Source organism: Siniperca chuatsi, linkage group LG18 (genome assembly GCF_020085105.1).
Source record: "Siniperca chuatsi isolate FFG_IHB_CAS linkage group LG18, ASM2008510v1, whole genome shotgun sequence".
NCBI lineage: Eukaryota > Metazoa > Chordata > Actinopteri > Centrarchiformes > Sinipercidae > Siniperca > Siniperca chuatsi.
In genome coordinates this window covers 8,983,924-9,007,177 of record NC_058059.1, presented here as the reverse complement: position 1 = coordinate 9,007,177, position 23,254 = coordinate 8,983,924, and the positions used below count along the sequence as shown (strand labels likewise).

General features: G+C 38.8%; 1 protein-coding gene across 4 annotated transcripts; it reads right to left on the bottom strand.

The window, feature by feature from the left end:
- Window positions 1-437: 437 nt before the first annotated feature.
- Window positions 438-22,671, bottom strand: scarb2b (scavenger receptor class B, member 2b). Of its 4 annotated transcripts, XM_044174687.1 has the most exons (14): window positions 22,137-22,668; window positions 13,471-13,628; window positions 12,707-12,854; window positions 12,348-12,539; window positions 12,024-12,115; window positions 11,267-11,386; window positions 7,371-7,549; window positions 4,422-4,540; window positions 3,851-3,924; window positions 3,698-3,749; window positions 3,291-3,443; window positions 3,089-3,130; window positions 2,935-2,975; window positions 2,613-2,742 (listed from the first exon to the last, which is right to left on the bottom strand). In XM_044174687.1, exons 1-13 carry the CDS (start codon window positions 22,257-22,259, stop codon window positions 2,961-2,963), a joined length of 1,467 nt encoding a protein of 488 aa, XP_044030622.1. In that variant the 5' UTR covers window positions 22,260-22,668; the 3' UTR covers window positions 2,613-2,742; window positions 2,935-2,960. The 4 variants fall into 4 exon arrangements, with proteins under 4 accessions (XP_044030620.1, XP_044030621.1, XP_044030623.1 ...); XM_044174685.1 differs by lacking the exon at window positions 2,935-2,975 and having other exon boundaries at window positions 438-2,742; XM_044174686.1 differs by lacking the exons at window positions 2,935-2,975; window positions 3,089-3,130 and having other exon boundaries at window positions 438-2,742; window positions 22,137-22,669.
- Window positions 22,672-23,254: the final 583 nt, after the last annotated feature.

Genomic DNA, 23,254 nt, shown 5'->3' with positions numbered 1-23,254 from the left:
AAGATAACAGAGCCTAATCCTAAAAACAGAACCTAACCACACAGACCCAATGCTTTAGACTTGTATGGAAAGATACAACACTGGCAACACTGGAAACTTCTGCCTTTTCTTTCCTCAAACATTAACAATCAATATATCCAGATTCAGTCTTCTGTGGCATCACATGCCTGTTGCCTGTTGATGTGGAGCAATGTTGTTCAGTGCATGTCTTTGTTTTTTCCTATTTTTTCTGTATCCAAAACAGGTCAGCCCTGCAACCAGCCATGCTCAACCAGGTAAGCTGGTGCAATTTGAGAAATCTAAATTTACCTGATAAATGACTTAAATGATAAACTTTTTCATTTTAGCAGTACAGTGCAGGCTGCAAACAAGTATTTTTCTCTTATTTGGCAAGCAATTGTATGGATTTCTAAAGGCTTGAATGAGGAAAAGACATATTTACTGAAACTACTTTTATTTTTGTGTACACAGTAAAAACAGTATTAACAGTCAACATTTCAAAACAAGTTGACAAGTAGAAGAATATGTGGTTATAGCAGTAACGATAATTTCATAAACACAATCTGTGATCAAAGTGTGGTACAAAGTAGCCCAGTATAGAGTCCATATAGTGCTTTCTGAGTTTTGGTTTTACCAATGTAACAAAATAATTTATCCTCTTCAACCACACCAATATTGTGTAATACTGTGTTTTTTGCATAAAAAAATGATTGACTTATCCATTCATTCACCCTCTCATGAATGTATGACACTACATTATGGATTCTGCATGATTTTTTTCTATTTTCATTTGGTTTTCTCATTGTACATAATTGAATTAAAGTCAATCAAACGCAAAAAGTAAAATCAAATAAGGAAACAAAAAGCTCTAAATGAAACATGTTACAGCTTCTCCACTATTGTCTGATATATCCATTGCTGATTATTAGAGTGCATGTAATGACGAGGTGAAATGAAGCAACTCATTCATCCTTAAAATGTTACTAAGAACTAGAATAATAGCAGTAATAAAAGCTGGGCTCATCACAAATGAAGTCATTCTGCAGCATTTTCAATATTACATTAAATGGCACCTGAAATCTAATATTTCCACCAGCCTTGAGTGAGAAAGCTGTCGCCCTGTACAACAATCTATCATTCAAGCATAGCTTTTTCAAAGTGCAGTTTGACCCTGCCGGCTATACAAAAACTATAAAAACAGTTTCATGCTCAGTTTTGTTTGGTATCTGCGAGAAAACAATATGCACTTGAGAGTAGATTTGTTGGTACAACATGGCATTCTTTTCACAAAAAATGTGAAAACTATAAAAGGCTAAATAAACCCAGTAACACTGATTCCTTTAAAAGCACAAGTACAGTGTTTCTTCATATTGAACCCTCATTAGTTTTGAGTTGCAATGGCTGGAAACCTGACATGAATTCTCCTTCACATACATTGAAAAAAAAAAGAAAAAGATTTGTTGGGTGTCATATTCAGCACCAACAATGCTGGTAAGGCCTTTAACAAAAACATAAAAAACACATTTCATTTTGAAATGATAGTAAGCTGAATTACGATATGGCCATGTTAGATAGTATAATCAGATAGTATAAGCAGTTATACAGGGCAAAAATACTGTCAACACATAAATTCAGTAGTCTATGAATCATTGTTTCAACCACAAAATCCTGTCATATTCAGGGCTTTAGATGGCTGATAAAAGTGTAACTGATTATGGCACTTGGAGACATTTCTGAAGCTCGAACTTAAGATGTTCCTCATTCAAACATTTCTACAGGAACATTTACAAAAAATGAGAAAACAAAAAATATAGTATCCAATATATACAGCGTTTTGTCTGATATTCATTCCCATCATACACTGAGAGGAATGTAAGCAGGTTAACACATCTCACACTGTATATATGCAAAAGATATGCCATACACTGAAGGTTTTTCAGGTATGGTGATAATGATGTGCACAGGTATTCCTCTAAATACAGAGAATGAATAGAAAATAATAATTAGCCATTAAAATATTCTGTAACATTTAGTTTAGAATGAAATGCAAATGAAACATAGTAATACTGAATTGATTTAAGTGTCTTCACAAAGAGAATTCTTTCTGTGTATGTGTTGCTCCTCTCTACTGCTTTAATAGTGTTTGATAGTATCTAAGCAAAGCCCCCCTGAGAGTGACTTATAAAATCTAAAAACTCACAGTTTGTGGACTTCATTACCCTGGTCCCAAATCACCCTCTATGCCCTGTTACATAGTAGTCAGTAGCTAAAATCTGAAGACAAGAATCTAATCTAGGCACAGAGAATTAGTTGAGGCCACATCCCTAAAATCAATTTGATCCCACACCTGTTTTGTTTGTTTAGGACCACTTCAAAGTGTGCTCTCCATCTCTACTCACTGTGGTCAATAATTTTACATTTTACATTATCAGCAAATGACATGAGACTGAGAGTAAAAGCATGTTCCCCTCCTCTTCCTCTAAACCCCCCACCCCTGAGATTTCCAATTACAAAGGTGATATTGACAATTTTCTATGATGGATTTGTTTATCTCCTGAAAACCCAAATCCCTATTTGTAATTCTGAGGGTTGTTGATGTACAAAGCCCCCTTCTACCCCGCCCCTCCCTCCTCAAGCTTGTGGGTCAACTTTAGGTGTCAAACCAATATAGGTTCCATTTTGAGGGTCTTCCTTTTCCTTGTCACTGACTGGAGAGTAAGAAGTGTCCTCTTCAGTGGAGGTCTATAGTAGAGATTGAGGATTAAAAAAAACAGTATTTTAAAAAACATATCGGATCTTACTTTAACTTTGTACAGTTATACATGTTATCAAAAAGGGTGGATGTCCTTGAATGTGCCATTACCAGTTTACAGTACTTAAATAGACATTTAGTATAACGTGTTAAAACCAGACAATAAGTTTACTGTACAGCACCAGAATTATTTCAGGAGGGGTGAAAGTCATCTAACTGCATACTGAAAGATTAGATTAAAGATGCATATAGACAATAAGTACTCAATATAGCAAGACAGAAGCTTGAATTTAGCAAGAAATCAAACAAAGCAGCAAAATAACCATAAAGACTTACAGCATAGAGAGCCTTGGTAAACACAATGTGCTTAACTTCATTCTGCACAGAGACATACAGTGATAAATACATGCACAGTGTCATTAGTGTGTGGTTAAGCAACAGAATACATTACACAAAAATTAACAATAATTAATCATTGGGACAAAGCAACCACATGGTAAGCTGGTAGGATAAAATCAGGTAAGACGTGGTGTCATACCTTCTGTTTGCGGGCCTGGACCAGAAGGATGATGAGGACTAAGAGCATAATGCCACCCAGTCCCACAATAATAAGCGGGAAGTTAGACACTACAGTGACAATCAGCAGCAGCTTGTGTACTCTTGCTGCAGATGCATCATCAATCACCACACTCTGTGAAATAAAAGACGAAAGATACATTATGGATTGATGTAAAAACCCCTATGCATTAGACCAAAGGGTTTCTTTTTGAAATGCAAAATATTCATTTTTGGAAAGATTTTGTTCCAAATTCATCAAGAAAAACATGAATGATTTTGTTTATAAAATATAACAACTTCATGATTATTACTTCATAATGTGTTCAACCCTACTGTCAGCAGTTACAGGATACAAGTGTGTTTCAGCATGCGTTTAATGTTTCTTACCTCATTAAGGAACATAACGGGAAAGATTGTGTCATTCAGCCCTCTAGTTTTCCTGTTGAAAAGAGTGTGAAGCAGTCATATACCATACAGGCACACATACACCGATTCTATAGAATATTAGTGTTTAGCTTGTGTTTGGATGCAGATACTCACGGGAATCCAGGAATTCTGCTGAGCAAGACGTTTACCTGTGCTCTCTTGTTTGCACGTACAATCACTCCAGTGGTCTGCACGCAAAAAAATTAAATAAAATATAGTGTTAATATTGTAAAGCATTCTATCACCAGCAGCAGACAACAAAACATGCAGACAACAAAATTTAATCTATGACACTGTCTTATAAGTACTATAAAGATGTTGATGACAACAATGCAGGTGATAAACATCTGTACTACTATGTGTGTATTGAGAATGACTTCCGGATGGGAGCCGAAACGTCTTGATTCAGTCAACAGTGTCCAGATGACTACGACTGAAACCTTTTCTACGATATCTGTACTACTACTTATTCGCCACTAGGTGGTGTAGCAGTACATCTTAATGCAGCATGGCATTCCTCTCAACACATTTCAATGATATGCTTGGCTCCTACATATGTCAATAGTAGATTCAAATGTGTAGTTTGACCAACAGTGATGAGTCAAAGCATTAATGTTACTAATCATAACTGCAGGCAGGGCAAAAATTGCATTTGAGGCTGACAGACTGTGGCCTGGTGGCTTACCGGGTTAAGGTCTAGGAATGTTTGGTGATGCTTTCTTTGAGGGGACAATCCTTCAATGGCAGCCACATATTTAGAATCTGCCAGGTAGAAATGAGGAAAGGAGGCGACCACTGGGGCACCTATGTGAGGAGAGGAGAGGAGAATAGAGGATTCAGGTGAGAAACAAAAGGGGAGGTGATATCATCTATGTCAACATAGATATCATCACATAATACAGGCAATTTTGAAGGAGTTGTAATAACTTTCATAGTCTTTCAAAATTAATGTGCTAATTTATGTAGAAAGGAACTCCAAAGTTGGATCAGAACATCTGCTCTGTAAAGGGAACCTGTAGAACAAGTATGTCGTTTCTATAATGTGCTCTCGTGGTTCAAAATAATGTATCCACACACAGGCTGACAGAGAGACACCACCATGATGGTGCGACATAAAAACCTCTCGTCATTCCTGACACAAAGGCTGAGCAAAGAAAGTTGCAGCATAGAAAACAACATATTTATCAAATGTCACTGTGAAGGTGGGTATGGGTAGCTTTAAGCTGCAGAGGGAGAGGTGGGGGAGTTGAGGAACCAAGAGGAACTCACAGTAGCATGATTACGCTACACGTCACATTTGCTGCTGTTTGATGTATGATATAATCAGGAAAATAGCAAACAGCACAACATTTGGGAAGAGTCCTCAAGAGACGTGCGTGATGAGATATAATCTGACCTCCGTCGCAGGACACACAGCATGTGAGTTAGGGTCAGCCTTCCAAAGACAATAAACAATTGGTACACTAATGGACTGCTTGTAAAATAAATTAAGGGTTGTATCTAATTTTCAGATAAAGAATCTTGTTACTCTTGCTAAGTTCCTTCCTCATACTGTCAACAGGATATATTGTGTTCTTACAGTATTCTATGTCAAGATATAGAAAAGTTTGGTTATTAATATAATAATAATATATTTATTTATAAAGCAACTTATCAAAACAAAGTTACAAAGTGCTTGACATAGCAAGCAAAAAACACATAAAACATAAATTAAAAAATAAATAAAACACAGCAGTAATAGAATAAAAATATTAAACAAACCATAATAAAAAATAAAAACTAGAATCAGATTAAATCAGAGAAGGTGGTGTGATAAAAGCCACTGACTCCTCAGACAGGAAGTTCCAGAGTCTCGGGGCTCTTATTTCAAAAGCTCTGTCCCCCTTAGTCTTCAACCTGGAACTCATAAAAGGCCTCTGCCAGAGGATCTCAAGATGTGAGCAGTTCTGAGATATACTGAGGAGTCAGACCAGTGAGTGACTTGTAAGTAATTAAAAGCACCTTAAAGTTAGGTTCCACCTGTGCAATGTTGGACTAAGTCATTCTGGATGTCTGTTGCTTAACAAAAACAAAAAGTAGTCCAGCTTTGCAAGAACCACATGTGTCTCAGCAGCAACAACAAAGTCAGATGGTGGCACAGTTAGAGGTGCTGATAAAGTGGGGCAGAGGTGACAGTTTTCCTGCTCTTGTGTTTGGTAACAGACGTTCGACAAAAACACTGGACACCAACAGTCACCTGAGAGGCTGTTCTCGTGACAACCCACAAGGTCACTGTAGCACACACACACACACACACACACATATTGTATTGGTATACTAATGAGTGCCATTAATGTGTTCCTTCCTCAACGCCTGACCCTAAACTTCAGCCTCTGCACACTCTTTTAAATCCTCCTCACCTGAGTAGAATAAAATGTCTGATGCTGGCTACACTAAAATTGTGCCATGACCTCAAAGTGCTTTGATTTTTTTAAGAAATATTATCATGCATGCAATGGGTTAAAATGCTGTATGTAATCACATATGCTTAACATTTATGTTCACGACAGCCATTAGATTCCATTTATCTCAGTACGCTATGAAAATCATCTCGCAAACATTAATCCTTCACAGCAAATTAAATCTTTTTGTTTCTTTATCAACATTATTTCATATTGTTCTGCGATAACTTTAACACAAGGAAAAAAAAAGACGATGACAAATGAGGTTCACATGCACACAACCTCTATTGCATGTCTATCCGTCCTGGGAGAGGGATCCCTCCTCTGCTGCTCTTCCTGAGGTTTCTTTTTTTGTTAAAAGGGAGGGTCTAAGGACAGAGGGTGCCGTATGCTGTACAGATTGTAAAGCCCCTTGAGGCAAATTTGTGATTTGTGATATTGGGCTATATAAATAAAATTGACTTGACTTGACGTACGTTAGAATACCTCTCTGAAACAAATCTAACAGTCTCTGTATGTTGATACTGAAATGAACAAAAAGTAATAGTTGCCTAAAAGGTATTAAAAATGTATTTAAAAACTAAAACAATTATGTATATTATTTATAGTCAATGTGTAAAACAAGTTAAAACACTGGTATTGTTCTTTTACAGGGAATGATAATCTTTAAGAAATAAAACATTTGGGCAGTAAATACAGGCAAGGTCATTTCTGGTCACATTCAAGGCCAGAATCAGGTGACAGGGCTTACTGCCCCCTCAGCTACTGGGCCAGTCATGGTCAGATGGCGTCTGAGGTGTGGAGAGGGCTGGAGAGCTGTGTCACATGGGTCATTTAGGGGGTATTACTTTCTGGAGATACTAGTAAAAATAAAAATAAAAGGAGGACTTGACTGATACAAGTGTATTATCAGTTATGGTCCTAAAAATTTAAAAAGTACCCAGCCCTAAAAGTGGGATGGGTAGAAAGCAGAAAGAACAGAGCAACATAAATCGAAGATCTTAAGTAGCTTTCAAATTAAAGGTATGAGGCTTTGTGTAGGATGTACAGCTAATTAAAGAAACGTAAAAGAGGAGAATATGAAAATGCTGAACTCATGGCAGGCACCATGAGTTGTGGGCGCAAAATCGAGTATTTTGAGAGAGGCGTGTGAAAGAGCAAAGTGCGGGTGAGAAACTGAAACTGACAATTACCTCTCCGACAGGGACTGACTTTAAGAAGGCCAGTTCCCAGGCACTCTTCTGGGCGGACACAGAAACCCTCATTCGCCGGGTTCTCCTCTTTGCTGGCTAAAACAGAGCGTGGTGGTGTGAAACGGTAGGCTGGGATTCCTTTCACCGCTACATCTTTCTCAAACTCCATGTAGATCGACCTGAAGAGTAAAGCAAGAACATTAGAGGACATAATAAAATGAAATCAGTTTTCTTTTTTATTATATCTTCTTTCTCTTCATCTCTTTTATTGCTCAACATTTTAATATCAGCATTTTATTGCTGTATTTGCTTTTATTGCTGTGTATTTGTTTCAACAACGGTTTACAGCCTGAATATTAGCTTTCTGACTTAAGACAGTAGAAAAACTGCCAGCTGTATTAACAAATTTAATGATAAAAATGTTATTAATGTCACTTCCAAAGTGCAACTGTTAGAAACACTATGCAGTGATTTCTCCACACACACACACACAAACACATACGCTTAGCTGAGTGCTGCTCGGCTAAGTGTCAACAAATGCCATTAAAAAGTCAGTACATTTCACAAAAGTGGTTTGCTGCACAGAATAAATAAATACAAATAAATAAGTGCATATTCTACTAGTGTTGGCTGCTGCTCCACATGGCTTGTCAACCAGTCAACTTGTCGATTTTACCTGCCTATTTGGAAGCAAACACGACCTGAAACTCACTTCTCTCCTCCTCTTATTATCTCCCTGATTAACCAATAAAATGGCCACCAAAGGCACAAGAAGTGAAATTATGGGTTTGAGCCCATGATTTAGTGTGGAAAAATCATGACTTTGAATTTCAAGAGAGAAGCTGGAGGATTTATACTGACTTTACCATTATGTTTAAATCCTGTTCTTTCATTCTAAACACGTGATAGAAATAATGCTGTAGTGCGGTGTACACCTTCCTTTTGTACCAGGAGTGACGAAATCATAAGTCTTTAATTATTTTCTAATGTTGTGTTTTTACTGCTTCCAAGAGAATTACATTATTGTCAGCAGTTCATCCTTGTTCTATGTAGTTCTGTTCTGTTTAGGGAATCCCGACGATTCTCAGAGAGAACAATGGAGTCCATACAGTGTGTGCCAACTGGCCGGGAGGATGCGACTCTTCGCTACACAGCCCACCAAATGTGCAACAATAGTGTAAAGACCTTTCCCTTGACCTTCATGAGAGAAGCCAAGTAAAAAGCCTTATGTGTCTCTTCACAGGACTCTGAAAGCCTCTGCCTAGTACTGCTGGGAATGAGTCTGTTACACTGTGAATTACTTTCACATAATCTAAGCTAAGACATGGTTCTTTTGGATCTAAATCCTTTCAATGTGTGGGGGCCAAAATTTGGAACACCTGATGAGATGACGTACATACTTAATGTATTACAGGTGTAAAGAATGTTTAAACACTTAAACACTCAAACGGACATTACACCCCAAAATCAAAAACACATGTTTTTCTTCGTACCTGTAATGCTATTTATCCATGTAGATTGTTTTGGTGTGAGTTTCGGAGATATTGGCATCTGCATCTGACGTCTGTCTTTTTTATATAATGGGACTATATGGCACTCGGTTTGTGGTGCTCAAAGCCCCCCCCAAAAAAAACATTTGAAAAACTCAACAAGTTTGTAATGTAGCAGAGGCACAGCAGTCTTTGTTGTTATCATGATTTGGGGCGGCGAGGACTACTGTGGAAATAAGTTGTATTAACTTTAAGTGTTTTTATCCTGTCATGCTTCAGTTTTTTCATAACACATTGTTTGTGTTATATGCTATTTATAGTTTGTTTTATTTTATTTTATTTTATTTTATATGTTTTTTATCTGTGTTGGATTAAATCTGTGTTTTGGTTTGCTTGTTTTTGTTTTGTGAATATTTGGAAAAGTGTTGGCTGTTTATGACAGAATCTATTTAAATCAAATCAAGTCTGTTAAATGAAGGATTAAAGCTAGAGGAAAGATTAATGTATGGGAAAAGGCAAGTTGGTATTTGAACAATGACACCTGTCTGCAATTCGTCAGAATCTTGAGGTTTTCGTGGCTCAGCTGTCATTTACTGGATCAAGGGGTCACTACCCTGTCAGGCCATATGCGAATTCCGGCTCTTTTTTTGTCCTACAGTCCCAGATGTCATTTAACTAAACACTTAACATGAAGTGCTGTCAAGTTACTCTTACGGGGGGGCTTAAGGCTGAAAAAACAAATTATGGCAGAAAGTACAAGAAACAGGGAGGGAGCCTTACTTTTAATCACAATAACACAGACAGATCAAGTGACGCCACCAGGCAATGAATAAGTAGGTGAAAGTGTAATCATTTGAGAGGAGGGTTTTTGACAAGTCCAAGCAGAGTCAAAGGTACAGCAATGCCACAACAGATTCTTTCCACCCTCAACAAAAAGGGGAAGATGTCTGCAGCAGCTTGTGTTTGTTTTAGGTCAAGGTTATTTTCTAAATTAGAAGCTCTCATCATCAGCAAGAACAAGGACACAGTTTCATCAGTGAAGCCAGCACGAAGGCTTAGCATTTGCAAAATTAAATCCCAAGGAACTATTCATCCATTAGTCACTGTGGGGGAGGCAATTCTCTTGACCATTCTTCAAGCTTTTAATAAAGACATCCTCATTCTGAAACCCTCCAGAAATCTGAATCTCCTTACGAGCATTAGTAGTGAACATGTCTGGCAGAGACTTCCCAGAAGTTATACAAAAAACTGGTCAGATGCATACAGCCCATTTTACATGGAAAGCATAATCAAACATGTTTGTTCCAGCTGGTCAAGAACAGAAACCTCAACAACTTTTGTTTCCCACTGCTGTGAACATGTGCACAGCACAAATCAATACAATGCATCAGGGGTTTTCTCTCTTTTTTCCCCCCATTCTCACTCCCACGGTTTTCCTTCAACTTTCTCACTCACTCACTTTCCATCTCCCTATCACACTCCAGACCAACAAGCCATTCCATTAAGTGTTTCCTAGAAACTGGCATGTTAGTCTTTCAAAAAGCCTGCACAGTATCAGCAGTAAAACCTTGGCGAGAAAACAGGCATCACCTGTGGTGCTGTTTGTAAGTGATCAGGACGTTATGATAACAATCCATGTGCTCAAAGGCTTGTGAACATATTTCCATACCAGCTATAAAAGCCCTGGTCCTGCTGTGTGGCAAGTTGAGTCCAACATTTTCAGCCCAGGTCATGTACCAGAAATAGACATTGCTTCAGAACCACACCATCCTCAGGTAAAATATCATGTAGGGGACACTGGGTAACAGTGGGACAAATGGGAGGAGGCAAATCCCTGCTGCAGCCAGATTACTTATCTGTGATGAGCTATTTCGCAGCACCACTTTCTTTCTCCTATTTTTACTCTCCGTAGGGTCCTGGGGGGGGGGGGCTGTCCGTCATGCTCGGATTCCCCACGAAGCTTCCACACACAAAGCAATAGACAGAAGAACAAGAGTTCAAGCTTCACTCATAATCTTTTATTTTTGTCACTAAATCACTTAAACGCATCTGTTGATGGTGTGGTCCTTACTAGTGAAATAAGTCTTTGCACAGTCAGATGAATGGTACCCTCATATTTAGCTGACAACAAGACTATGAGTCTATAGCCAAGCTAGAAGTTCTGTGAGACTGCGTTTGAGCCCCCCCCCCGTCTGAACATTTCTGTGACTTTCTGAAACTGACAATTCTGCTAGCATGGCAAAAAACAGATTAATATTACTACTAGGATATTTATGTAACACTTATTAAAATGTATTTACTCATTTGTGAGAAAATATAATAGCAAGTGTGGTGATTTACATATCTTAAAGTGATGCCACATGGGAGCAGTAGGCTGCAGGATGGCACTGTGGTGCTAAATTGTACCTGCAGAGGTCTGGAGTGAAGATGTAAATGCGTTCATTCTTGTTCAGCAGAGGATGGAAAGCACTTCCATCTGATCCATTGATGCTGTTGCTTTGGTTAGATGTCCAGAAGGTCAGCTGGCTGTAAAACAACATGTTGTCACAAACATGAGCATTTAATGTCTTTTTAAAATTGCATCAAGAGAACATTTATGCAAGTGTTCATACAGGGGGTATCTCTTTGGGCACTGATTAAATGTTGCTGAGAAATCTCTGCTGCCTGCAAAGCAGCCAAAAACTGCTTTCGGACTAAGTTTTTATTTTATTTAGACAAAAAAAAAAATAAAAACAATATTTTGGTTTTGGTCAAAAACCCTACTTGTCCACACTATTATCATCTCCATCTTAATAACAGTAAATTAGAATGAAATGTTTTGATGATGAGACATTTTCTTATCTTTATTTTTTACAGTTTAAAAAAGTGGTTTCCCAAGGGTAATTAGAAACTGCAGGGGAACTGAGAGAATAAAACGCGATAAGAAATGTGATTAAAAAGCAATTAAGGCATTCGAAGTATCAAAATGTCATACCCTGTGCTCTGTACTGTGGGCAACAGCCCAGACCAATAGGCAAACACACAGACAGACAGACAGACAGACAGACAGACATAGCCAGCCAGTACTCCCTTATTATTGGCAAAAAGCAGTAGATTTGAGAAACTTTATAAAACCAAAGGTTACCCAAGTTTCATTACAGTGGATGAAGACAGAGAGGGTTACCTTTGGCCTTTCCATGTTTCGACGCGGCCATAATCCATATAGTTCTGCTCCCCAGTGTGGTAGACAAATTCTCCATCGTTACTTCCATTTTTCTAAATAGATCCAAAGATGTAAATCAGTAAAACATGTTCATGTTTTCACAAACACTCAAATTAATTTCTTATCATAGAAAAAAAACAGTGAAAAACACTAGTGATTTTCAGAGTGACTGGATTTCATGGAGGAATTAATCAAAAACGAATTAACAGATCTTCCTTTACGTAAGCCATGAACAAAGTCCAGCTGAGGTTCATCAGCTTTGATTATTTGTAGAGTTGTACATGCCTTGTACATGAGGCCAAAGACCGTTTCCACCTCAGGATTGGAGGAAGCGACACGGGCCAGCAAGGGATCTTCATATCCCCACAGCAATTCATCCACAGTGCGAGTAGTGAAGAGACCACTACCAAAAGAGTTCATCCAGATGGATACCATGGACGACTTCCAGAAACTCCCTTTCACCTTGGTCATTACAGCCTAGAGTCAGGAAGTGGAGCAGAGATGGAAAAGAATGCAGGGTGAGGTGGGATTATGGAAACGATATACAAAATGCAGAAGGAAGTTACAGAACACACACTACACTTTACCCCACTTGGATTTCCACTTTCCTCTACTTTTCTAAGACCTTTCAGTTCATGACTCACCCAAGCAGGGATGTTGACAGTGGTGATGTTATCCACAGCTGGGTCACCCACAGACTTCTCTCTCAGGAACACAAAGCTTTTGGTGTTGTATGCAGACACCTTCGTATTATTTTCCAACATGCTCACATTGTCCTTATACCTGTACTCCCTGGACAAACGCAATAAAACATAATATACATACATATTTAATTTTCACTGAGTTTCCTAACATCATTCTGGCTACAAATGAGCATCACATAGAGGTGAGTTGAGCAAACTCGTTTTGTTTGAGATTAGGTAACCCAAACAGCTAAGTATAGGTTAGGTGGCAGGGGTAGCTTATCCTGATATGCACTGTGGCTGTGGTAACATTTTTGGTGCTTCAGCGGTGAACCTTGATATTTATTTAAGGGTTTCAGTGGGTGCATTAGAAGCTATTCCAAATGACTAATCTACACAAAGTTTCTTGTCAGGACTCACATGACAGACTGGAAAGGATATGAAACAACATTTGTCAAACCATTTTCTTCTGCATTGAATGTTTTTAAGGATTTCCTTCCAGCCTTTTTTTTTTATTGCTTTTACAGTCAACAGAGAGTAAATACAAATGAAGTGCATTTGAATGGAGTCTGCAAGCAAAGATCACCTCCTTCACATACAACAACATCAGATATTTAAAAAAAGGTCAGATTTGAAGTTGACAGGTTTCTTGTGAGACACGTGTGTGGCTTTCTTTGTGGCAGCCTGTGAACATCTGTACACATTGATGAGCTCTTGCATCCTACCTGTATGTGTAGGGTCCAACCTGCTTGACCTCTGGCTTGGCTCCTTCTAAGAACTCTTTCACATTGGTCACATTGAAGAAGAAAAACTCCATGTAGACAGGAGGGGGAGGGGTTTTCCATGACTCAAACACACGGCTTCCCTCTACCAAAACAATCTCCTGTTGAGACATAAAGAACATATCTCAGTTTAAATCTAAACATAATTTATTCAGACATATAAATATGGTTGTGAAAAGCAAATGTTCTGTTTCAAATGAATGCATAAACATTGAAAATAAAACATAGTACTGCTTGATATATGTTTTTATTGTAAAAAAAAAAAGTGTTTTTCTTTTGAGGTGGCTTTAAACTGATGATGTATTTGCTGCAAAAAGTTTTGCAATAGTGCATGTTTTGAATTTTGAGGTTCCACAATCCACAATGTGGTTAATAAAAACAACCCAAAGAACAAAAACATCCTTGTAAGGTCACGGAGGGGAGCTGCTGTATGAGCGTCAGACAAGAGCATTGGCTGCACACATGAATGGTATTAGGGGAGACCCGTCCACAGTTTCATTGTCAGCGGTTGCCAATGACAACGGGGCACTCGGGGAGAGCCGCTGACATATCACGTGATGCAGAGAGCTGGATGCCCACTGGTTGCACAGGACTCCGACCTTAATGATCTGAGCCACATTCCTCAGGACTGAGACTTATGAGGCCTTGGAAGTGCAGCACAGACACAAACCTGTACTACACTGCTTCACTACACTGTATGGTAGAAAATTGTCGCAGCAGATGTCATTGCCTCGGGACAAGGATAACCTGATTCACTGCATGAATCTTTTGAGGAATTGGAAAACACAGGGAGTGAGAGAAGAAGGAAGGGGGGCGAGAGGATTAGTATTTCTTTTGACAACACATTGAGAGGAAATCTGAGTTTGGCCTAATTGTGTCAGATTTGTGTTAAAGTTAAAAGCAATACTTCAGTATGAAATAAGCCCAAAAGAGCTGAACACACCAACGAGTCCCATTATTTCAGGGGAGTACAGGCCCCCTCCTCCTTTGGGGTCCCTTCTACTTGTTCAGAGACAAAAGTTTAGCTGAGTAGCCAAGGACAATAAAGCTGTCACCTTAGATCAAGGAAGGGAGAGCATGGTCTTTCTATGTCGTCCTTTCATGCTTCAAACAATCAATATGGTAACCCTCCCAGCATGCTACATGAAATACCGCACGGAAAACAGGAACAGAGAAACCCTCTTATCTCAGTACTTACCACCGCTTCTCTTAGACCGCTCCCTATTTGAAAACACATGTAGCAGGAGAATACACAAATACACACACTGCTAGTGCTTTGATGTTGAGACGGGCAAATACATAGACATGAATAACACTGGGCACAGCAAGAGGCTAAAATTAAATCCTCCAGTCGTGGTGCACAAGCTTTGCATACTCTAAATGGGCTTGCCTCGTCCAAACACCTAACAAAGCTCTACCAGCTGAACTGTAGTCCAGTCCTGCTTTTATTGAACCCATCAAAGTCATATTAAGGTTGATTCAGTTTAACATTGACCATAACTCCCAGTGGCCGCCAACTAGTTGCAGTAGCTGTAGTGGCAATCAAAGGAAGGCAGTTTGATTACTGTAAAGATCATAAAGAGCATGAATTACATTAATTAAAAGGTAATTATCCAATGATGTGTTTCTCTTATCTGCTTGTATCTTGAGAACATATAACACGTTTTTTTTAACCACGCTAACAGTGTGGCTCTATGGATAACAATGATGGTCTGTTGGTCCACCACTTTGGTCCTGGCTGAAATTTCTTTCATGTAAAGGAGGATGAATCCTGTTGACTTTGGTGATCCTCTGACTTTTCCTCTAGCACCATCATGAGGTTGACATTTATTGGATGGATTGTCATGAAATTTGGTACAGATATCCATGGTGCCAAGAGGATGAATCCTAATGACTTTGTTGATCCTGTGACTTTTTATCTGGTGCCATTATCGGGTCATAATTCCAATTTGTCCAGTACTTTGGTTTATGATCAAATACCTGCAAAGCTAATGACATCTCTATCAGCCTCAGCTGTACTTTGCATTTAGTGTTAATTAGCAAATGTTAGTATGGTAACACATTAAACTAAGATGGTGAACATGGTAAACATTATACTTATTAAAAATCCGAATGTTAGTATTGTTATTTTGAACATGCTGACATTAGCATTTACCTTAAAGCACTGCTGTGCCTAAGAGCCTCACAGAGCCGCTGTAGACTCTTAGTCTTGTTATTAACTTTAAGTAATATAAAAAGTTTGTGGGGCCTTTCCAGAGCCAAACACTTTAACAACCACTGGCCATGACTTCCATGAATTTTGGTAAGATTGTCCCCAAAGCATGATTACAAATAATTTTGATGACCCCCTGAACTTTTGTTTTGCACAGTAATTTCAAAATTTTCCTTGACCAATGCTGCGGTCCATGACAAGGTCACATACATTTGGTGCGGATATTCTTCCAGGGGAATAAAACCTTTTGATTTTAATAACAACCATAGCCTTTCCTCTTGTAGCACTATCAAGCTAAACTACATTTTCATTTTCACTACTGGTAAAGCTCCAGGAATATAACCAAATCATCCATATGTTGTATGGAACACTTTACCTTCTAGAGGTGGCTTTCCTGGCTTAATACTTTTAGTTAAATTCAGAATAAAAACTCTGTATTGTTAAAAAATTATGTGTCAAAGCCGAAACTCTGAAGGAAACCCAGCAGACTACCAGCAAGTGGCCGCTAACCTGCTATGTCTAGACCAGTCTATGTAAAATGACCAAATTCCTCATCAGGGACAAGTCATTTTTCAACATCATCTCATCAGCAGGTCATTGCATACTGACCCTGCTTGACTCACATGGAAGCTGAGGGGCTGCCAACCCCGCCAGTTTCTCAATAAACCTAGCAGTGTGAAAGAGGCGTAGCACGCAAAGAGAGTCTACTGCTGGGACAGTATCCATGGAATGATATCTTTCACACTGATGCAACTGGGGTAAGGAGATTTATACGGCTTAAATAAATCATACTGCAGGCTAGTAGATAACTATGTGTGTCTGCATGTGAGCACTATGCATGTGTGTCGCACCCATACATATATTTTACTGAGTGAGACTTTTTCTTAAAATAAAAAATTAACTTAAAATTAACAAGATTTGACAAGATTCTTTTACATACATATTTGTCTGCCTATGCTTGGGTATCTTGTTTCTCTGTCTCTGCATGTATAAAACTATGTAAGAATTAGTAAGATATCTAATGACAGGGCACCCTGGTAGCTCACCTTGTACAGCGTGCACCATGTATCAAGGTTGAGTCCTTACCTTAAAAAAAAATTGTCTTGCTTGTCTGTAAATTTCATTCCAGGGTCGTTAATGTGGCCACCGTAGCAATGGTCATAAATTGTACACCTTGGGTAATAAAATTCCACAAATTACTTTATGTTTGGTTTATTTTGTAATGTCAACTATTGTCCCTCTGGCCAGCATGTATTATTACTTGCTAAATAGACCTTTACACACAAACTCGAAACTTCCTCTGGACAAGCATTGGCACTGAACTAGGTAAGAAAAGCTCAAATCTTTCCAATTCCTGCAGCCACAACCTCTACTATAATAATTGTAAACATTATAAACCTCAAAAGCATAACACATTTGAATAATTTAGGACACCAAGGTCATGCCCTCAGTAGTATTTTCTCATATTTCCTCCTAATTTTGAGGTGTATGTACAGAATTAACACTGTTGAAATGCTTTCTCAATTAAACCACCAAGTTCCAGCCAAAAAAAAAACCTTCAGACTAACCCACTAACCCAACATCACTCAACGCTCCCAGAGTCTCTTGACCTCAGTAATCTTATGTCCTGGTTACACACCTGCACACTCTTTCTTGAAGACTAAAATGTCAGTGATTTTTATTTATTTTATCAGTTACTCCAACAACAGGTATGCTGATTTCAACGGTACTGCATGTGGAGGAAATTAAAGTATCTGAGGCGTGAAAGTTGTAATGTGAACACATCTGTGATCAAAATAAACTACAAACATCATCCCTGCACAATCTTATCTGTAGCTGACGATTAATTCCTGCTTTTTGGGTATTTGGGAGCTTTTCTCCACTTCCTGCAGCCATTTGCCTTAGAAACCTATATAAAAGTAAAAGAAAATGTTTTCTTTCAATTTGTCCATTTTCAGCATTAGGACCAACTCGCGACACCAGAAAGCCTTGTGAATATGTCCCCTGACCTCTAAAGTCAATACTAAGCCTCTCATCTGTTATGGAAAAGCAGGTTAGATATGAAAATAAAGATGGAGGTGTGCCATATGATAACACTGAACGTGGGCCAACAGTACTTTCATGCCTGTACTGTTATCAAAGTAAAGTGAACCTTCTGGGAAGGCTTTGAACTTCACTAACACAGTCTGAAATACTGGAAATCCATAAAATCTCTGGACTTAAACTTACAATGATTAAAGGTATGGAGCGCATTGCTGTAAATGTACAACAACAGAAATTAACTGAAGGGTCTAAAGCATGTTTACGGATGCTGACGTTTGTATTTAATGCTCATTAATAAAAGTGTTTGTATTTGTGGTCCACTGACTTCTCCACCTTTGTGATTAAAGAGCTAACATCTGTAAACTGCATAATTAAACCAGTTGAGCTAAACAGTGTGAAGTGCGTGAGAATATTGATTTTTACTTAAGTTTAAATATCTATTTCCCATCAGCTTTAAACATCAGTTGCATGGACCACCCTTCCTCCCACAGACCAGACAACATGATACATCTGCAAAGTTGAAGACCAGAACTGAGAAAACTTCACTTCAATGTCTTCATACTTTTCTTTTACATTAACCTGAGCATCTGTGAACTATCTACACAAGTACCAAACACCTTTCATCATCAGCCACTGCTGTTCCTCAGTCTTGAACTCACAGACTACAACACAAGCAAATTAATTTCACAACACATATACTGCATTTAGAAAAAAAATGCTGTAAATAAATAACAAGCAAATTAAGAAACACATTTACTGTATATCATACACAACATGATACCAAGAACCAAGTTGAACCAAGAAATGAGGAACACACTAATGCTAGGTATATCGACTCTATTTTCAATAAAATCATGCCATCAGAATGTTAAAACTAAAATAAACATCATCATTGAGTGGCCGACTTTAGCAACTCGCACGTCCAGGTGTGTTCATCAGTTTTTAGTGTCCCCCGGAAACTCCTGTTGTGTTGTGACTCTCTTCCGTTGAGTTGTGTGTGACTTGCCGCGTTTTTCTGTATCCCGCACATTGGTGAATGTGTTTTTCCATATATTTTCCTAAGGTTGCAGTGCATTGAGCTCTCTCTCAAAGTATGAGATTATGCGCAAAGTCATGTCATTACATATGTAGGCTAAGTTATGTAAGCTTAGGATATGCACTATTCAAACATCTAAAGTAAAAATAAAAGTTTAATAATTTCTTAAAGCGAAACAGTCGAGTAATTTGTTAGACGATCAACAGAAAATTTATCGACAACTATATTGATAATCGATCCAGCCATTTTTTAAGCAAAATGCCAAAAATTCACCAGCTTCAGCTGTTAATATTTTCTGATCTTTAGTCTTCCATGATAGCAAATTTATAGCATATTTGGGTTTTGGACTGTTGGTTGTATATATCAAGCAATTAGAGAAAGATAAATTGATAGTCTAAAATTGTTGAAAAAATGGTTGCAGCCCTAAAAAATATTTACCTAATTCAGAGACTGAGAGAATAGTGGCATAAAACAAACACCTTAAACAAAGAAATGACTAATCAATTTTCAGTTAGAGCTGAAATGATTAGTTGATTAACCAATTAGTTGATCGACAGAAAATTAATTAAACTATTTAGATAACCGACTCATTAATTGAGTCACTTTTTAAGCAAAACTGATGAAACATTTGCTGGTACCAGCAAGAGTATTTTCTGTTTTTCTCGGTCTATCTTGAGGATTCGAACTGTTGGACATTTACAGATGTCGCCTTTGGCTCAAAGAAGTTCCTAGCAGATGCTTTAAAGTCATTAACAGCAATGAGTTCAGCTCATGCTGTCCTTCTCATCGCTTATTACCGTATCAATACATGAATATGAGGAATCTCTCTGATTGAGGCTTTGTAAATGTGTGACCAGCTTGAGTGAATTCAAACTGAAACTAAACTCCCCACTGAGTTCCGAAATCCAAACGTTTTCTTGTTATGTGCTGATCTGCTCTCAGCAGCAGACTCAGCTTTTTCTTGTGACGTGTTAAAAATACCAAGAACCAGCAATACTGACCCAGACCTTACTTATGCTTAGCTATGGAATTTGCCTTGGAAACTACATCAAGTCATAACGACAAGTATTGAGGTCAGAAAAAATACATCATTGGGCCAATTCCTTTGGCTCTAGACCACCATCTGATAAAATCTTGCACATTTCATGTTACTGGGTACTGTGGCTGAAACTAAAACTGAATGAGTAATCTAACTGTGGGAAATGAGAAAGCACTGATTGCACAAAAAGGCTACTAACCCCCCAGTAACCCATCTTTCTCCAACTCATAGAGTTTGAGCTGCTTATCAGAGCCACTCCTCTGGGAGGCAACACACAGCCCATCACTGTCCATTTCAACAAATCACAAGTCATAACTAGAAGAGTGCACTCAGTACAGATCTCCACCAAGCCTGGTATCATCAAATGGCATATGAATAACACACCAGTGTCTTAAGTCACAATGCCTTTTTTGCTTTTTGCATGTCATTTAACGCCATTTAGTCTCTACTGATTTATACTGTGTAGAGACGGCATGTCATTTTACAGGTGAATGTCATAGAGAAAAAAATGTCAGGTGATATAATATAAAGAGCAACAAAGTCTGTGAAGGGACGAGGTCGGGGTGGATAGATGGGTCAAGCAAACACAGGACTTTTACCCAGGAAACCGCTGTTCATGTCCTGTGAGAAACCGAAAGTCAACGTTGACTTATTTTAACTTACATAACTTAACTTACGCGCATAACTGACGTAACTAACGTACTTACCTACCGTCAATGGTGGTATAAAACAGAGCAGTCAATAAAATAGGTTTTTCAAAAATTGTGAATCAATACAAACATGAGAGGTCCTTGAGCATACAAAATAAACTAAAAATTTTAAATCTCTAGATACATGTTGAGGCACGTGTAGCGCTGTCATGTCTAGTGTGGCATATCAGTGCCGGCAGGTGTGAAGCACTATGTCGCCACAACTGACACGACACCTAGCCCATGTCCTCGACCTGTATCAAAACCAACAAGTCCAATAGCTGTCGAGTCACAACGTGACTTTATTTCGATCATTTATTCCAGCATTTCCTTGAGTTCCATTTAGGATCTATTTTTCCTTGTGCACCAACACTACAAGTAGCCTTATTCCCTTTGGCCTCCAACGCATGCGCAACAGGTGATATCAGTTTCCGGTCGAGTTCGACAGGATAGGCATGTGAGAGTTGCAGGTGAGTTTCGAAAAGACATTCCAATAAAAAATTTAAATATATTTGTAAAGACATTACGCTTTTATCTTTTGCATGCTAAACTATTGCGTTTGAGGCTACATGGCGTATTCTCATAGATAGCTGGTTTTCGTAGTTGTACATACAAATTGAGGGCGGGAAACTTGCACGCTTCTCCTGAGCATTAGTCCTGTGAACTTTTGGTTATTTTTAGGACCTATTCTCTATTTTTCCAGTCTTTATTCATAACGATAAGGGCGATAGCTTCTGATGTTGCTAGCTAAATGGACTTGATGTAGCCGACAGTTAGCCCTTTAGGCTAGGGGCGCTAGATGGTGGCAACGTTAATTAAAAAAAATGTTGTTGTGCCTTCTGTCCAGCTGCTGTGAAGACATGAAATTCAAAGACCACAGAAAGTTAAATTGAATCGCCATGGGTGTCCACCTTAAGCACCTGCAAGGACAGGGGGGATGGGATTTGGTCCCAATAGATATAATTTTCATACATGTTTTTGTGCTGGTTTAAAGATGTTGTACTTTGGGTAATGGGTAAATATTGGGTAAAAATAGCATAATGCACTTTATACCCTGAATGCTGTCTTTCTGTTAAAGAGTATTAGGCCATGTATTAATGCTTGATTTAAAGTATTCATAATTAACTCCTGTTTACATCTCATGAAAATAAATAAACAGCAGCCGGTAACACAACAAAGTCTGGTCTGCTACTAAATTCAAAGTTTGTTGTTGAGTATTCTTTCTGAGCCATGGAGTTTGCATATTTTGTATTACAATGCAGTTTAAATTTGTGCAAAGTGCCTGGTGTGATCTCATTAAGCTATAATCTAATGAATGGTAATGGTCTGCACTAAAGATAGGGAGGGAATACAGCCAAACAAAGTAATAAACTTTCAATCTGACCTTCTAGAGTTTACAAATAGACAAGGGTCTGTATGTGAGGAACATGCAGTATAATCCCATCATTGTTTTCTATCCTTCTCAACAGACTCTAACGTTACTTGTACACTGCAGTGCATTCAATGGAAAAATGCATGAACTTTGTTATTCAAACAGCCCTTCGTAAAGACGTGTGTTATAAAGTTATGAGGCTGAAAGTGGGTTTTTACCTTTTTGAGGCGGTTGTGGATTAACGTGCGGAAAACTTGAGCCACAACTAAACCAATCCCAACGACCAGCAGGACAGCGCAGGTGATCCCGACCGCATACATCGCGCACGGTCTTCGTGTCATGATTGCAGGTGCTACCAACACAAAGCTGCGCGTGAGACACTTGAGGATGAATGGAGACGTTTATTTCCTTGCGTTAAACTAGTTTTCCTACACCGTTGAAATATTAATCTCTAACTGGACAGGCTGTGAGATAAGAGCTCCGACCTTGCTCCCCCCCCTCCCCGCCGCTGCCTTCACTTTGTGTTGCTGAAAAGTTGAAGAAAAGTTTCTTCGGGGTTGCTTACTCGAGCCGACGAGTAGCTAAGTAACGGTGGGAGATGTTTGGATTCTCCTCCCGAGTTTCCAAGTTACAAAGAGCTGCAGGTTAATAATGAAGCGGTTAACTTTAACAACCACGAGATTCCCTTGAATCAGTCTGAAGTGTCGACCACGCAATAAAAAAAATGCTCCGCGGACTACTATATTTGTAGCGGGCCGTTAAGTATCTCCCTCCCTGCGCACGAGGAGAACACTGATTGGTCGTGGCAGTTTGTGCCCCCGCAGGGGGGATGAGTGTGCGCGTGCTTCTGTCTTCAAGGACAACCAGTTCATTTTGTGTGAGCTTAAAACTTAAAACTACAGCTCTGTTAGTGCAGCCTGTAACTTTTTTCACAAAACAGCAGCTCACAGCGGACTTTACTGAAACTGACTGAGATGTTAACAGTTGAACAGGAACTAAGGCACAGAGGCGTAGTTATGGTGTAATTATTTTCATTTTCTATCAACAGTTAAGTTTCCTACGGTAGCCTCGTGATCATGTTGAGGGACCTGTGTGTGATATTCTTTCTTTGAATGTCACAGTTTACCTAATGCCTGGTAATTATAGGTTTTTCCCCTTTAAACACATCATCTCCATCTACTATAAAACGAGGCAATAAGCCAGAAGCCTCCCGCTCTCAGTGCTATCCACGAGAGCTACGGATATCCGTTCCTTCTCAGGAAGTTGTTGCCACACTGAACTAGATGGAGAGGTGCACGCGACAGGTGCTTTCTGTACTTCTTTCGGAGAATGAAAC